The sequence below is a fragment of the Salminus brasiliensis genome, chromosome 5 (genome assembly GCF_030463535.1).
Source record: "Salminus brasiliensis chromosome 5, fSalBra1.hap2, whole genome shotgun sequence".
Lineage (NCBI taxonomy): Eukaryota > Metazoa > Chordata > Actinopteri > Characiformes > Bryconidae > Salminus > Salminus brasiliensis.
This window is the reverse complement of record NC_132882.1, coordinates 11,016,028-11,032,813: the sequence shown is the minus strand read 5'-3', so window position 1 is coordinate 11,032,813 and position 16,786 is coordinate 11,016,028. Positions and strand designations below refer to the sequence as shown.

The window sequence follows — 16,786 nt, the reverse complement described above, 5'->3', positions numbered from 1 at the left end:
ACTGGCTGGGAAACTAGGTGTGTGTTGGATGGTAACTATAAATAGTAACAGGGCTGTCACAAGCAGAGCTATGGTTAAATGAACCCTGACATCCACCAAACCACTACTTATTACTTATTATTTATTTTATTTATATTATTTTATTATTAAAATTTCTGAGCAACTGAACAAGCTTCACACACTAAACACTCTTTCAACCAGGTAGGAGGATTGTAACAATAAGATGCTTCTGGGAAACCGGGCTCTGATACATGTATGTAGACACTCACCAGTCTCCTTTTGCTCTCATAACAGCCATGTTGACATGACTGATGATTTTTTCAGGAGCACTTTCATGCTACAAATCTCCTTTTCTACCACATCCTAAAGGTGTTTTAATGGATTCTGGACACTGAATTCACAGTCATATTCATGAAACCGGTTTATGAGACTCTTGCTTTGTGACATGGTGCATTATCATGCTGGAAGTAGCCGTTAGAAGATGGTAAATTGTGGTCATGAAGGGATGCACATGGTCAGCAACAATACTCCATTAACAGACTCACATTTTTCCAAGAAGACATTACCTACACCATTACACCATCTCCACCAGCCTGGACTGTTGACACAAGTCAGGTTGGGTCTAAGGATTCATGCTGCTGGTGCCACATTTTTACTTAATTTTACCATCCTTGTACCTTAACGAAAAACAGGGTCCATCAGTCCAGCCTAAGAATTCTTTATTACACCATTCTGAGTAAACTCTAGAGACTGTTGTTCATGAAAATCAGCAGTTCAGGCCTTTAGGTCCCACCAATCATGTCACGCTCAAATCACTGAGATCACATTTTTCCTCATTCCGATGGTTGATGTGAACATCGCCTGAAGCTGCTGGGCCGTAAGATGTACATGTACATGTACAGGTCTTCCTAATAGTGGTCAGCGAGTATTCAGAGTATTCTGTGTTCACTTGTTCTCAAGAACTGTGGGTGAGACAGTTTAGAAAGAAATAACGGCATTTTCATTTGTTGAGATTTTTGTTTTTAATAAATAAATTCAAAACAGCATGACAATAAGTGAACATGTTGAAAAGGCACTTCAAAATAAGATACTCGGCAAGCTAGCATTTGAGGCATCTCAGGTACTGTAATACTGTATTATATGTGTCAAATGTCAGTATTTTCCAGTTGTTTTATTAGATGCTGCTTGAAAATAATAAGAAAATGGCAATGAATACAATTTATGCCATGAAATATGTGTACATTACTGTATGCCTTTAAAATGAAACCATTCAATCTCAGAAAAATACAAAGGTACATGGCATAACTAATGTGAAAATATTTTTCTCAAATCTAAACATTGAATACAAAAAATGACATAAGTGGTTTCAAACCAATTTGCTTATCAACTGAAGTCTATGAATGTCAATGCATCGCTATGTGAGAATGGGACCCTCTTCAGGCCCATTAGAAACAAATCTAACATTGTATGAATTTTGTAAATACTCATACTTGCACTACTGTTTAAAAGTTTGGAAACAGAGCTCAAATAGATGTTTTCATGTTTTCAATCCAATAAATGCTACACTGTTGTCTGCTTACACAATTATTGTAAATAAAGAATTATATTACATTACTCTTGTAATGGTGTGTGAGACTGACTTTTAACCAGTATTTGTAATGTTTGGTTTATAATATTTAAATCTACATTGTGTAATTATTGTATAAGTAAATATTGCTAATTAAATAAACAGAAAATGACAAGTGATTCCAAACGTTTGAACAGTAGTGTGTATAGAAAAGTGAACTGGCCAACTAGAATATCTACTGGACTACTGTAAGAGTCTGATTATACATCCAGAGTTGCATAATTGCTCAGAACAAGTCATTTACAGTACACAAAAAAGGGGGGAAAAATTATATATATATATATTTACTGTCACGCAAACACATTGTATCTCTATTTTATTTAACTTTTTTACCATTTTTTCCCACTTTTTCACGATTCAAATCTGTGTTTTCATATTGTGTCTAGATTATATGATGGACCACTATGCTCCTAAATATTTTTACACTGACTTCTATTAGAAGGTTAAACATTGTTTTTCTCCTGTAAAGATATATAATACAGTTATATATGATATACAAGATTGTTGTGTGACACTGATAAATATATATATATAGATATATATATAACATATATATCTAAAAGACATACCAGCAGAACCAGCAGAATAGATGTTTGATAACACTATAGCTTAGCTCATAGTATACTAGTGATACACATAACGCATGTAGCTATGATGCACTCAATAACATAAAAAAGATAATAAGAACAATATACAGTACCCTGATTGTCAGGTGTGTCCAGGCATTAATGAGACGTGACATTCAGACCATTAATGGCATGTTTCATATCATTATCATATTCATACACCCAGTCTAATGCAGCATAATCATTAGACAGATCAGGATTTACATATAATCACATAATCATTAACAATCTTCATAAAATTTTGTCCTATACTTTATGTACCGCTTACGAACGCTATATAGGCGTCTTTGCTTCACAATATTAAATGAAATGGTCTTGGATGGCTATGTAATGCATAAATGTTTGTCCTGTGAGCAGGTAAAGGAAATATTGATCAGTATTTAAAAAACACAGATGCAAATAAAACGTCTATACAAACTGTACACATTTTGCAATTAATTGAGAGGAGGTGCATACAGTCATATGCAGAAGTTTGGGCACCCCGATCAAATGGGAAAGGGGAAATAACTACACATCCTTTACTTCTGCACAAACATGAAATGTCCATGTAGGAAGTTTACGGCATATTTCATATGTATCAAATATGTAATATGTCTAAAATGTGGCATATTTAGAACATAATATAGACATATTTCTATTACACTCGCTTCGAAAATCTACAAAGTGTCCAAAGATTTGCATATGAGCGTAAGTGTCCTAATGCAGTGATACAATAGAAAATGCACAATTCTACAAAATAATGTCAAATGAAGATTTAAATGGAAGAAAATAATATTTGAAAAATGTCAACTTAAGAATACTGTTCTGAGCACAGTGGAGGCGTCCATTATTTGCCTTCATATTTGGGATTGACCACAGTTGTAACAGCGCTCTTGTAGATTGGATTTTCCCCCTGCAAAGAGAAGAAATAATGATATGAAAAACAGACAAGTGTGAGAACATCATAGAAATGTAATAAAGTTTATTAAAATCACCAGTGCCCGGCCAAGATGAACATTTTTAGGATCATACAGACACTAATTGTTCCCTTATTTTCCCAGTTTGGTACTGCCAATTAACCTACCCATTCATAACTCCCCCTTGCATTAGCAATGCTCCCGACACTGAAGATAAGGACCTAACACATAAGGAGGACTGATGGCAAATCTGCCTGATTCTGCATTCAAACTTAGGACCCCAAGGCCATAGTGGTAGCGCAGTACACTGCTGTTTTGAATAAAACAAATAATATAGCACAGGGGGTTGAACTACACAGTGTTAAGTTTGTGTTACTTTTCTCTTATTTGCTATTAGTTCTCTGCATTAAAAATATTTTAACATGTAATATTGATATATAAGTATGTACAGAATATTATCTGGAGGAATACTGGAGTAATAATCCAAAAGGCACAACCAAATCAGTTGGGTTATTATTGATGCATTGGTAATAATAAAACCACATATTGTCAAATCTCAGAAATATCCAATATATTGATGCAATATTCCAAAATATCAGTCATGCTCTGCATTAGAGTAGTCAGGCAATCAGGACAAAAGTACATTAATGCATGCTGCAGTAAAATTTACAGTTGATAAAACCACACATTAACACACACAATTATGCAAACCTATTCTGACAAAGACTGTATGTTTTTAACACCAAAGCGAGGCTCTCCCCTCCAACTGCACACTGACCTCCAATACAAATAGTACAAATGCACATCTTACACAGAATACATCACACACATCCTACAGAGCGAATCACACACAAATCCTCACACAGGGCCATGCAGAGGAGAGTGGAGAGGAATACACACTTAAAGAACGGCACTTTTACGTCCATAGTTTGGATTCTGGAACTTATTAATAGGACTCTTGTAAATTGGATTCTCTTGCTAAGAAGGAAGAAGAAGGACAGAATGACACTGAAGGACAGTTGAAAGAGGACAGGAGATCAGGAAACACAAAAGCAACAACAGCAATAATAATGAAGAGCTTAGAGGAAGAGAAAAAATCTGAGAAAGAGGAAAAAGCGTTTGTTCTACAAGATCTCTCAACATTTGGAACATATACAGCTCTTCACAAGACTGCATATCTGCAGTTTTTGCTTGTCTCATGATAAACTGATACGTAGGTCTGTCTCGATTTCTCCATTTAACTCAATTACTTGATTAAACCTGAACTTCATAATAAATCCTACAGTAAACGGTTAGCTGGCAGTAAACGTATTGGGACAGCTGCACGTTCATTATGTCTTATGAAATCAAGGGTATTAAAAAGGTGGATCCTGCTTTTGTTGGAGTAAATGTCTCTACTGTCCTGAGAGGGCTTTAGACTAGATTTTGGAGCATTGCTGAAAATATTTAAATGGCATTCAGAGACAAAAGCATTAGTAAGATCAGAATGCAGGATGATCACCAACCCACCTCATCCCAAAAGTATTGGATGGAGCACTATCATGGCATGGTGCCAATAGGTTAACGTTTACCTGCTCTAAAGAGTCCTATTACATAGGCAGCACTTCTCTACAGGGACTATACAAGCTGTGTATGCAATGGGTGCAAAGTGAAAAAGTAGCTGAATACATTCATTAGAAGGGGTGTCCACAAACATTTGGCCATATAGTGTATTTTATGTGCTACTGGTCTCACATAAAGTCTGTAAAAGAGGCTGATGAACACGCCCCTATTATATATATATAAGACTTTATTTCTGTTGGTCCACTCATTATGAGATTTTGGAGCAATGTAAAGAACAACTGCCAGATTTAAAATATGTCATAAAGTCAAAAAATGGCAAAAAAACAGATAATAAAAAGGTTTCCTTGTTTATTTTTAACAATAAAATGTCTTGAAAAATGGTAAGGCCGCATGGTTTGTTATTTTTAAGTCCATTTTTAAGTGTTTGGCCCTTTGTTCCAAATCTCATCACCCAATTAATTATCAGAACAGACTGAATTACTAATATAATCAATCATGACAGCCCTAACGATTCATGATAAAAAGAAACACTGTATAATAATGAAGTCACAAGGTCACATCTGGCTTAAAACACAACAGAACCCACAGCTCTGGACATATCAGCCCATCATTCATCGCAGCCCTCACAGAGCCTTTGAAGACGTGTTTAATCACAGGCACTGACAGACAGAGTGGGTTAACTGTTACTGACACCAGGCTGTAATGACAGGGCTAGGAAACATCACTGCCCTGCCCATGTCCCTAGCCTCATATGAGGATCTTACATGGGTGAGTAATCCTGCTTAAAGGAGGGGCCTGTCCTCAAAAGACTCAGTGTGAAAAGTTCATCCGAAACAACAAATTCTGATCATTCATGTTGTGAAACTTTAATAAGAAGACTTGTGTCACAGCTTGTCCTGGTTAATCCAAAGACACTCCTCGACAGTTTGGTTTTTAATTATTAATAATTTTGCGATGGCTTAGTTTTTATGGTTCAAACATGGGAGCTAATTTGTCTTTCATCAGGAACATCTGAAACATCATTTCTGGACCACAGAGGGCAGCACTGAGACACCAGGCCTCACCAGACCAGCCTAAGCTGACCACACCTTGGAGAAACAAACCCTCAAATTCAAAATGTCTCTCTTCTGCTCCACACATGCTAAACTCCTTAAGCTAAGCCTTATTTACTGCTACCTGGAGAAACGGACATGTCTGTGAGTAACTTTCAGTAAACTGAATCAGGACAGCAGTGACAACAACAGGCTTTCAGACACAACCCTAGTTCCAGTTAGACCCATCAAGAATTTACTGTACCTCCTGGCTCTAAGATACGTCATACCCTTCAGCTATAAGTCAGGGGACCAGTCTGAACACCTAGACAAAGACTATAGTTTGGACCGATGAATCTTGAGTCTTGTCCGGCTGTTTGTTTGACTGCAAGGGTTTCCTCCTTGCTCCCATCAAAATCAAACCTCATTCTGATTTTAGACGCTGTACTTCTCAACTGTAGCAAGAACTACCTGACACTCCTATGATGGCATTTTAGCATTGTTGAAAGTTTCTTTATGCATCTTGTGGTCTGATCTTGGGCTGAACTTGCTAGGACGGCCTAACCTGGCCATGCTGGCAGTTATGTAAATGATTTAGCGGATGGTGGAATGGCTGATTTCTAACTGGCCTGAGATCTTTTTCAACCTCTTCCAGACTGATCTGCATCCATAACCTTCTTTTTAAAGGCCTCAGAGAGATCTCTAGATCTGGTCAGGGTGATCTTCATCACTCACTTCAACAATCAAAGCGCAAACTAAACTAAATGTCTGAGGTTTAAATAAGAAAGGCTTCTCCAAAATCCTCCCTAACCATGTTCTGATCATCTGCAGCAGATGTGTATTGCTCTCAGTATTGTTCAATTAAAGCTCACATGTTCATATGTTTAAATATGTTTAAAAAGACAAAGGTTTTCATGTGGGTGTCCACATTTTTCACATGACTGTAAATGTTAACAAAAAGTTTAGAAAAGTAAGGAAAGTAAAATGAAGCAGTGTTTAGAACTGAGTCCAGGTAAACAGTACCTGCCCACCTGCCTGTGGTTAAGTATCGAGCCTAAGTAGAGTAGGAACTGATGCCGTGACTCATGAGACAGCGATTGCAGCCAGTACACAGCTGTGTGTGAATCTTGTCTGACAGTACAGTCGTTTTCTTACCGTGTCCCATTTGGCATTCATTTTTTCTTTCTCGAACTTAGCAAACTCGCGGCGGTCATGAATGATCATGAGCAGTTTCCAGATTAACAGAAGGGCCAGACCAATCAGCACGATTCCGGCCACCACTCCTGCCACGATTGGGATGATGTCAGGACCTGCCGGGCATTCTGGGAGGCAAGAATATGATGGTATGAATTTTTTTGAACTGTGTTGTCCAAACTTTAGCTTTCCTACCAAAACTCTACCTAAGAGTGGGCTGGATAGTCAGCAGGAGTGAAAAAAATTGTGAAGCCAAAACGCCTCTTGGTCCCTCTGCTGGCAGGTTGCAGTAAAACTGTTAACCTAGCCTGATCCCATGTAAGTGAACGGAGCAGAAAGGAAACTTTAATTTAAAATGACACATCTAGTATTTTTTTATTTTTGGAAGATGTGCCCCCTAAGCTTTTCTTTACAATGAATGTGTTTTACAGGAGTTATCTGATGTGGCAAGGAGGTGCTTTCCAGCTGTGGGCAATCTAATAGACAGCTAATCCTGACCGTCTGATATTGTGAATGTGCAGATATTTCATGACAGTAAACTGATGTACTGGACTTACAAACTTGGTGTGATGCAGTGGATTGAGGCTAAACTTTGTGGTAATCACGTTTTCTCGTTTCTACTGACAGTCAAGTTCACCACTGTGCACGCTCCCAGTATCGGGACAGGCAGTGAGAGCTTGCTACTAAGAAATGTGGACAGGGTTCTGCGGTCACACTGCCTTGCCTCCCGTCTCACTCTCCCGTCCACTCCTATAAACAGCCTAAGGTTCAAACCTGCCATTTGATTGTAGAACTTCTGTGGCTTTCTCATCTATTTACACTACCGTTCACACATTTACAACGTTAATATGACGAGCAGAACAATACAAACAAAGACAAGGAAAATATAATACAAAATATTATTATTATAAATAAAATTACTGTAACAACATTTCTAATATTTAATAAAATACCTATTATAATATATCCTTTCACACTGTAAATGGTATTACTGTATAAAATATCTAATATTAATATGAGAAGTGAATGTATTAGAAAAATATGTATATCAAAGTCCCTTTTTCCACATTTACCTAAAGTCTCCACGACATGGACCTCCGTGTTGTTATTGACGGCGTAGGTGTAGTAGAACCAGCAGTCGTTGGCATCTCTCTCCTTGCAGTGCATGAGCGGGAAGGCCTGCACAGGCTGGGGCAGCTTGTCCCGGTCTTTCACTTTGATCAGGTTGAAGTAATTACAGTCTCGGTCACAAGTGTCCTTCTTCTCTCCTGTGCCAAAGGCCTTGCACTGCACACATGCCCTGTGAGGGAACAGACTGTATGTCACCCACATGACTAAAATTAAATCATGTGGTGTAATGAAGTGTAGAGAATCAATGATTTCCATATGTCTGATATTATGCTGCCTTATTAGCTGTGCAGCTGCCTTCAAGTCGTGTCTGTATTTCAGTAATTCAGCAGCAACACAAGAACACTGCAGGCGTAAAGCCCCATCAGAGGTGTTACAAGCATAATTATGAGGGACTTTGCTCTCATCCATATGTGAGAAAACTAGACATGCGTATATGCTAGTGATGTTTCTTACTGGATAAAACCACTGCTCTCTTACTGGACCTGCTCAGCACTTTGGTTTTGTTGCAGAAAAATAATTTCCCAAGGCATTCATGCTGTTTCCAACCAAAAACACAAATCACGCTGTACTTGCGGCCTCTGAAGTCAGAAGAAGAATTTGAAGCCAGCATTAGGGCCGCAGTATACTCTGTATATTTGGAATGAAGTCATGATGCCTCTTTCTGTCAATTTATCATGGTAAACCATAACCTAGTCTCATCAGTTGAGCTTATTGCTGAACCTTTTGAGCCAAATCAGAAGCAGTAATAAACAAAAGCATTCTTATTCTGGCAGGTAAATTCCTAACCCGTCCCTTAGTAAACACAGCCAGCTTTAATGGCGTTAACCCCTTGAACCCTAGCTTTATTATTAAATTCTTGTTCCTAATACAGAACCTATTGTGAATAATTTGGTAACCATTTCATGTACTATTTCTTGTGGAGTCCCACAGGGTTCTATCTTAGGGCCTATGATGTTAATTATTACAGTAATTCTATAGATGAGTATGTGTTCAATGCTGCTTGTAATTATATATACGCTTTGGTTAACAGCAAGAATATTACATTCCCTGAATCTGTAGACTCTGCCCTTTCTAATGCATCTATTGCCAGATTGTACAAAACTCACATTCGGAGTTATGAGCCTATGAGGATGGGTTAAGATACTCATCTCTGTCTCTTGCTGTGTTTGTCATCTGCCACTCATCTGTAATTGGTGGATTTGTGCGTCTGTCTCTGGTTTTGTGTAAAACTGACCAATGGACACTCAGAAACTTGTCTTATGCCTCTCGCCATTTCTATATTGTTTTGTTCATAACATTTTACTGCTTTTGTTAAACTAATACTCTGGTAAACCCATTTCAAGCACCAAAATAATTCGGCCACATGAGTCAAGGTATGTTTTCACAAGAAATATGAATAATTTCTAAAATTTTCTAGGTCACATGGGGTCTTATTATAGATACAGCTATTATTCCGAACATTTTATTATGAAACGTGGGGATTATCTTATATGCAAAAGCCTTTAAAGATGAATTTAATAAAACATGCAATAGATCATAGATGGACATGCATTCCACATACATGAAATGAAAATACATTATTTTGGAATCGTCAAAAGATATGTCCAGTACAGTACTTAAAAAAAAAAGAAGGTACAAAGAGCCCTGTAGTGATTCTATTGAAGAACCACATTTTTCCTTAAAAACCTTAAAAATAAGAGATATATGAAACGGTTCTACATAATGAAAAGGTTCAATATCAACTAAAGCTGTTTTCTTACAACTGTGTGTTTTCCAGCCAAGAACCACAAGAACCACATATAGGACCTATTTTAAAGAGTGTAGGCCGTTAGATATACCCCCCAACCACGCTTACTTGTGCTCAGTACAAACTCCAGGGCAGGTGGGGCAGATCTCACAGGTGGGTCCCTGGAATTTGGGGTCAGTGCACCTGCAGGCACCACACTCACAAATGCCTCTGCCATTACAGATCTGATTGTTGGAGGCCAAACAGGTGGAGGTATCCAGAGAGCAGTCACATGCACTTCCTGTGTAGTTAGCATCACAGATGCACACCCTGCATTCACAGTGCCCGTGGCCTAGCATTAGACAGACAGAGAAAAAGAGAGCATGAGAGAGAGACTATATACTGATATACTGAAAAGCCTTGACCATCAGTATATCATGATGGTCAAGAGGCCATGACCATTTTCCAGCCTCTTTGTAGCTCTTCATGTCTTCAAAAATGATATATGTCAATTAACTGTCTCTTTTAAAAAGCAGTCAGGGCTGAAATGGACACAACAAGCTGTCAGATTCAGACTGAAATCCTCAGGGAGTCAGAAGCATCATCTTTATCCACTACCACTACTTCACCCATTGTAGATATCTGGATCTTTTGGATAGCTGCTATGCTACATTTGCTTCCCAAAAGCTGGCAGTCAGGAACAGCTAACAGGGTTAGTTAGTCAGTTTTGGTCACATCTTCTGGGCTTTACCATCACAGACCGTAGTGTAGTAACAGCTCTCCTTAGTATTTAAACATGAACAAGTGAGAGAAGCTGCTTGGACAGGAAAAAAAAGTGTTTCTAGAAAGCTGATTCTACTGATTCTAGTTTGGTAATTCTTGGTATGCTTTTATAATTTTGCTGTATGTTTTTTGTTCAATTTGTACCAATCACACTCCACTGACTGTAATAGGGAGAATGGTGTCTCTGTCACTGCCAGGCTGGAACACTGCTACCGTACTATGAAACTTTGGCAGAGCTGCAAGAAACCTCAGGTCTGTGTAATGCGGTGTAACCAGAGTCTTGTTTGTGTAAAACCCTGTAATATCACTCTATCGCCTCAGTTCACACACGCTCATTTTCTTTCACTTCAGATGCCAGATTTCTATATATCTCGGCTTGTCAACAAATGCATGTGTACAGCTGGCCATGAGGGGGAACTGCAGTATTTACTGCAGTTGAGTAAAAGTGAACTACACTCCCCAACTGTAGGGGAGCCCAGTTTCTGATCAGTAGGGTTTTAACAAGCCTGATCACAGTTAACTAGTGCACCTAATAAGGTAATTAAGCCAGACAACATGACTGACATGGATTCAATACAAATATGTTTAATTTTGATTATCTTAAAGTCACACATTTGAATTGTAAAAGTTTACTGGTGATCAAAACAGATGCAAACTATTAGTGAATTCCACTAGCGATGCTTTATATAATGTTATGGTCTTCTCCTTAATTGTAAGTGAAATCCCTGCTTAATCCCTGCTAACCAGATGCTGAAGAAAGCAGTACCTCCACAGAGCTTGTTGTTGGAGCGGTCGCAGTTGAAGTTGTCACACTCGCAGTACTTGCCGCTGTAGTACTCCTCAGGATTCTCCCTCTTCTTACACTCACACTTTCCGCACACACACTCGCCGTTGTTGCTGCATAGATCTGTGCCATTGTCTTTGCGGCAGTTCTTGTCCAGGTCCTCACTAGACACCTCATCCTTCCTGCACTCACACTCTCGGCCAATACGACCCTTATTGCACCTGAGGTGAAGAAGAGAGGTTGAAGTGTGCAGATGAACAAAAAAACACAAAAAGTAAAGGTGCTATAAAGGAACCTTTGAACAATGGCATACAAGAACCACTATTGGTTCCATAAAGAATGATTTTTGTAGCCGTGAGTGTAAAGTGTGACCGTTACACTGACTTCTTTAAACCTTCTTTATACCAGCAGTGGCAAAAAGCCTCATCAAAATTGTGGCCAAATTTCAAAACTGGAACAGGGCCCTCCCGTGTGTTTCACGGCTTGTTAAAGAAAATTACTTTGCTTCCAGGCAAGTGTTGCGTCTAGAAGTCAACGCCGGTCCTGAACAACCAACTTCTAAAGGAACTCTCCACAGGGAACTGCAGACCATAAACGTATGGAGCAAGAGGCCTTTGCTCACTCCTGCTCAAGAATGTCAAGAATTACCTGTAGACTGGGATTTCTGCCACTGCTGGTAGACCCATATGATCCCTATGCTTCCATACACCTGCAGATTCAGCTACTTCATTCACACTATGGCCTTTTGCATCCCCAAATGCAATCACTCCTTTTGGCCAATTATTAACATCTGCTTTGCCACCTATTTTCCACACATCCAACGAGACGTTCACCACACCGTACCACCACTTGACCTTAATCTATGAATCCTGTTGTACGCTTCACAGGTATTTATAGCCTGATCTTCCTTGTGCAACACCATCTGCAGAAGCCTGAGGTTACTACCACTACTAACACGCAGGAAGCTTATATTCTTTCAGTTAAAGGGAAATAAATATTTCCAGCAGTGGGGTGTGGAGCCCTGGAACTGTACTCACTGGAGAGATGAGGCTTCATCCAATAACTCTGGGATGATTTGGAGTGGAAAATACCAAACCATACAAAGACCCAGAACTAATCATCCCACATGAGCAGCTTACTTCTATGTTTCACTGCTGTCCATGTCAATCTATTAATTATTAAAAAAGAAGGTTTTATGGTTCTTTAAGCCACGCTAAACAATTTCATCTTCTATAAAGAACCCTGTTTGTAATAGAGATGTGAGGCTGTAAGGAATCTTTAAATTGGTAAAGTTCTTTAAACCTTTTAAAAGGACCATCACACTCTCACATGTCTATTACACTAAGGGTTCTTTGGGGTACTGTATAAAAGATGGTATTGCCACAAAAGGGGAACAAACTGTTAATTCCCTTGACTTCAGAACTCTGGATGAGCAGGTGTCTACAAACTTTTGGACATACAGTGCATGTCTAACAATTTGGGATTACCGGATTATTCTACATAATAATCTGGAAGACAGAGTGTAATCTGGCTGTTACCTGCAGGCTCCACACTCAAAGGTGCCATTGCCGTTATTGCAGAGGTCACTGTTGGGGATGCCATCCTTCTGACACTCACAGTCACAGATGAAGCTCAGTTTTATCTCCACTTCCTCAGTGAAGCCCAGCGGTCTGATCTTTAAAGACTCAGTCTTGGCTTGTTTGGGGCAGCCCTGAGCAGTGATGTTTATACTGAAGTGCACCTGAAAAAAATCAATAGAAACAAACATAAAAAAAGTTCTTCATTAGTTCTTCATAAGACAATGATTCCATATAGAACCATGAAAACAGCCAAGGAACCAGTTGGATGTTTCAATGGTGATCTGCCTGATTAAAGGCTTCTTTGCATTGGTGGAAAACATTTCATAGATGGAGCTACCTCATCTCCTATGGAGATATTGGAGCATTTCCTTCCGTCCTCTCCAACACTGACCACTCCATTTTTGCAGCGGGACTGGTAGGTGATGGTCACTCCTTCAGGCAGTTTACTGTTCTCCAGAATCACCTCTGAGGACAGAGACTGAAATAAACAAAGACAGAGAGAGACAGAGGGAGTTTTAACAAGTGCTTTAAAGGTAAATAATTAAGGAGCCATTTCGAACCATAATTGAGGTCACTCTACTCACATTGTAGGCATCAATAATAAGGTTGATCACATTGCTGGAGTTAGCTGACAGTGTTCCCACAGCAGATTTTGGAATGAGGTTTTTCAATTCCTGTGGAAGATGGAAAAAACACAGAAAAATGTGTTTGGGTGTGAGCCATGGAATTGAGACAAATATAAAGCACTGCAGTCTAGAAAGGACTAAAAGCAGGTTTGTTTTATAACAGACCCATTTACGCTCCAGCCAAGAATTCGAAATGGTGATTTTGGAGAGTGGCGAAGGCCAAGTCTGGAGCTAAAAACTATTTTCAGTTTTGCAGCTTTCCAAAAAAAAGAGCGGCGGGTTCACACTGCCTCAATGACAATTATATTTTAACACGATGTTCAAATCCTGGGTATAATAATATAATGGTGGTCATTATCAGGAATTTGCAGATTTTTTAGAGAAGCTGTAGAACTTTGGTAATGGTTTAATGATGGAAAGTGAGAACCCAGACTGTTGGCCAAGGAGATTATATAAGACTTCAAAAGGCTGAGATTTCCTCAATTAAACAAAGGAAAAGATTTCAACTTGGAGAAAAAGCAAAGTCCATACACCGACATCAAAGAAATTATGACGCAGGCACACATTTGCACAGAAGAACAAGGTTCTTTGCTCAGTGAGGTGAGAGAACCTACTTTATAAACAGGCTGGAATTCCTCTGTGACAGCAAAGATGGTCTGGATGTTATTGTCGCTCAGTTTTTGCACCAGATGGGCAATGGATGGGTAGTCCTGTCAAAGGAATAGAGAAACAAACCAAAAAAATAGGTTATCTCGTTAAGCCTGTGAGGATAAGGTATGTGTTACTAAGCAGTTCATACAGTACATACATAATGGTGGCTCATAGTGTACATGTTGTTCTCCAGGTGGCATTTGCCGTCGTTGGGAAGCACAATTCCACCCAGTTTTCCATCTCCAGCAAAGTGGAAACCAGCATCCGTAGAAAACACCAGCAAACGTGTGACATTTCTCCAACCAATATGTTCCTGGTTACATAAAAGAGAGCGAGCATACACGCAAGAGAAAAAGAGAGAGAGAGAGAGAGAGAGGGAGAGAGAGAGAGAGAGAGAGAGAGAGAGAGAGAGAGAGGAAGGAAGGAAGAAGGACGTACAGCCAAAAAACACAAACTTTATGACTGCTACCAAAACAACTCTGCAATCTTTCTATTTAACATATTCTTACAGAGACCAAATACAATGTCCCCTGTGTGAGAACCCTGTTTTCCCTCTGTATTAAAAACAGGACAAGGGTTTTTTTAGCAAAACATAAACATAATAAATTAAAAGAAAATAAAAAAGTACTTCACACATGTCCAGATAGTTTTCTCTCCCTCTCTTTTTTCTGAAAATCTCCACATCCACACAAGAACAGCCCTAAAACACTTGTGCGAAAATGCCATCGCAGAAGGTGGTCCTACCACCTCATCATGTTAAATGCATCAATAAGCAGTGTATCGGCCAACACAGACCTAAATACAGTGCAAAGCTGAAGCACATTTTCTTACAACAACAACAAATTGAATTGTGATGATTTGTACCATGGAAAAAGTTTCAACTCCACGATAAAAATCTACCATAGGGTTATTTTTACATTGCAAAGGTGAAATAGTGACCTGCCAATCCCTCACACACTCCTGATCAGGCAGAGAACAGTGTTTTTAAAAAGATGCGTTTTGCCTGTCTACACAAAAAAACTGAACATGGAGTACTCGGAAATCTCCACTCTGGAGAGCGTTCTCCAAAAAAAAAAAAAGAATCACAAAAAGGCTGTGCTCATGTAGACGGGTCAAAAAAAGTAAAAAAAAATAAAAAAATAAATTTGATTTAAATTTCTCACTTGTAATTTATTGAAAAAGTAAAGAAATTATACCAAACTTGATGTTACTAAGCTTTCGGTCACTACCACATGTGTGGTTATGTTCAGAGAAAGTGAAGGAGGAAATGTTTTTTTAAGATGTTAGCTGGATGAAGTACAGCCAAATGCCAGGAATAACTCTCAACAACTCCTCAAGCTTAAGCTGGCCATACTCACCCCACAGACAGCCACTTGCATGATGGCATCGAAACCCCCCTCTGGAGAGTCCAGGTTGCCAGAGATCTGCTGCTGACCCACCAGAGTGTTAAACTGCTGCCCGTTGCTAGTGAGCTTTAGGACGTTCTTGTAGCTGAAGGGGCTGGTGCAGTTCTGGTCTCCAGTGCAGGGGTTCAGAAGTTTAGCAGGAGTGGTGCTGATATAGGGCATGACTGTCTTCTCCACAAAAGAGCCAAAACCTAATATATGGATGAACGTACGAGTGAATTATGGAGCTATATATGGTAAAAATGATTGGTGTATTTTTTTTTTGTTTTAGATTTCATTACAAGAATCTAAAGAGAAACTCAAACATGCCAACGGGTTATTTCAGCTCATTTCCCTCCAATGCTCTTCATAAAAACCCACCAATTCTGAAGTCAGAGGTGATCTTGGACATCTCCAGCATCAAGCTGGTGCCTAAGTTTTTGACATTTTCCAAATCATCCTTCATGGAGTAGGACAGGTCCATAAGGTAATACAGGTCTATGGGATAGTCCTCCGCTCTTTTGAACTTCAGATTTATTGTCTGTGGTTCCCCTGCAGGAATGCAAACACATGGGAATTCATTTATTCAGAATAATCAGGACAGTATTAGACCTACTGTTTTAATCTGCACAGCATCTGCTATGCTGTACTTTACCATATAAACCAGCTTCAACAGCAGATTTGCAAATGTGCTATTACTCGTACCAGATCTGAGGCTGACAGAGAGTTTCTGTGGCTGGATCTGGGTGATGTCCTCAGGTTTGAGTTTCTCTCCTCCTTTCTTGCGGTTGGTGACAGGTTTGTTTTTGAGGGTCCTCTGGCTCCCTCGAGGGTTCTCAATCTTGGCTGCCACACATCCTCTCTTCCTCAGAGACTCAAGCTCATCACAGCGGGCTGATGTGGGTTCACCCTGCTTCAGGAACTTCTGCAAAGTGGGGATAGTAAAAAAAAAGATTTGGACCATACTTCATATTTCCATATCCAAATGACTGAGCAGATGAATGAAAATACACCTCTATGCTAATGTATATTTTAACATACTTAATTTTTTAACATACTTTAATCTCCCTGTACAGCACTTTGTAAAGAAACAGGCAGCATGTAATCTTAGTTAATCTACTATTCAATCCCCAGGCCTGTCGGTTCATACATGCAAAATGGTCCATTTGAAATTCATTGTGTT

General features: G+C 39.2%; 1 protein-coding gene across 2 annotated transcripts in view; it reads right to left on the bottom strand.

The window, feature by feature from the left end:
• Window positions 1-997: 997 nt before the first annotated feature.
• itgb1a (integrin, beta 1a) overlaps window positions 998-16,786 on the bottom strand; it is a 47,052-nt gene continuing 31,263 nt past the window's right edge. For both annotated transcript variants that reach the window (XM_072679375.1, XM_072679376.1), the window contains exons 4-16: window positions 16,309-16,528; window positions 15,985-16,155; window positions 15,577-15,815; window positions 14,376-14,531; window positions 14,182-14,277; window positions 13,526-13,615; window positions 13,279-13,419; window positions 12,900-13,102; window positions 11,344-11,582; window positions 9,924-10,146; window positions 8,011-8,237; window positions 6,899-7,065; window positions 998-3,145 (exon numbers count right to left, since the gene is read on the bottom strand). In XM_072679375.1, coding sequence (XP_072535476.1) covers window positions 3,080-3,145; window positions 6,899-7,065; window positions 8,011-8,237; window positions 9,924-10,146; window positions 11,344-11,582; window positions 12,900-13,102; window positions 13,279-13,419; window positions 13,526-13,615; window positions 14,182-14,277; window positions 14,376-14,531; window positions 15,577-15,815; window positions 15,985-16,155; window positions 16,309-16,528 — 2,238 coding nt within the window. In that variant the 3' untranslated portion in view covers window positions 998-3,079. The remainder of the gene's footprint in view (window positions 3,146-6,898; window positions 7,066-8,010; window positions 8,238-9,923; window positions 10,147-11,343; window positions 11,583-12,899; window positions 13,103-13,278; window positions 13,420-13,525; window positions 13,616-14,181; window positions 14,278-14,375; window positions 14,532-15,576; window positions 15,816-15,984; window positions 16,156-16,308; window positions 16,529-16,786) is intronic.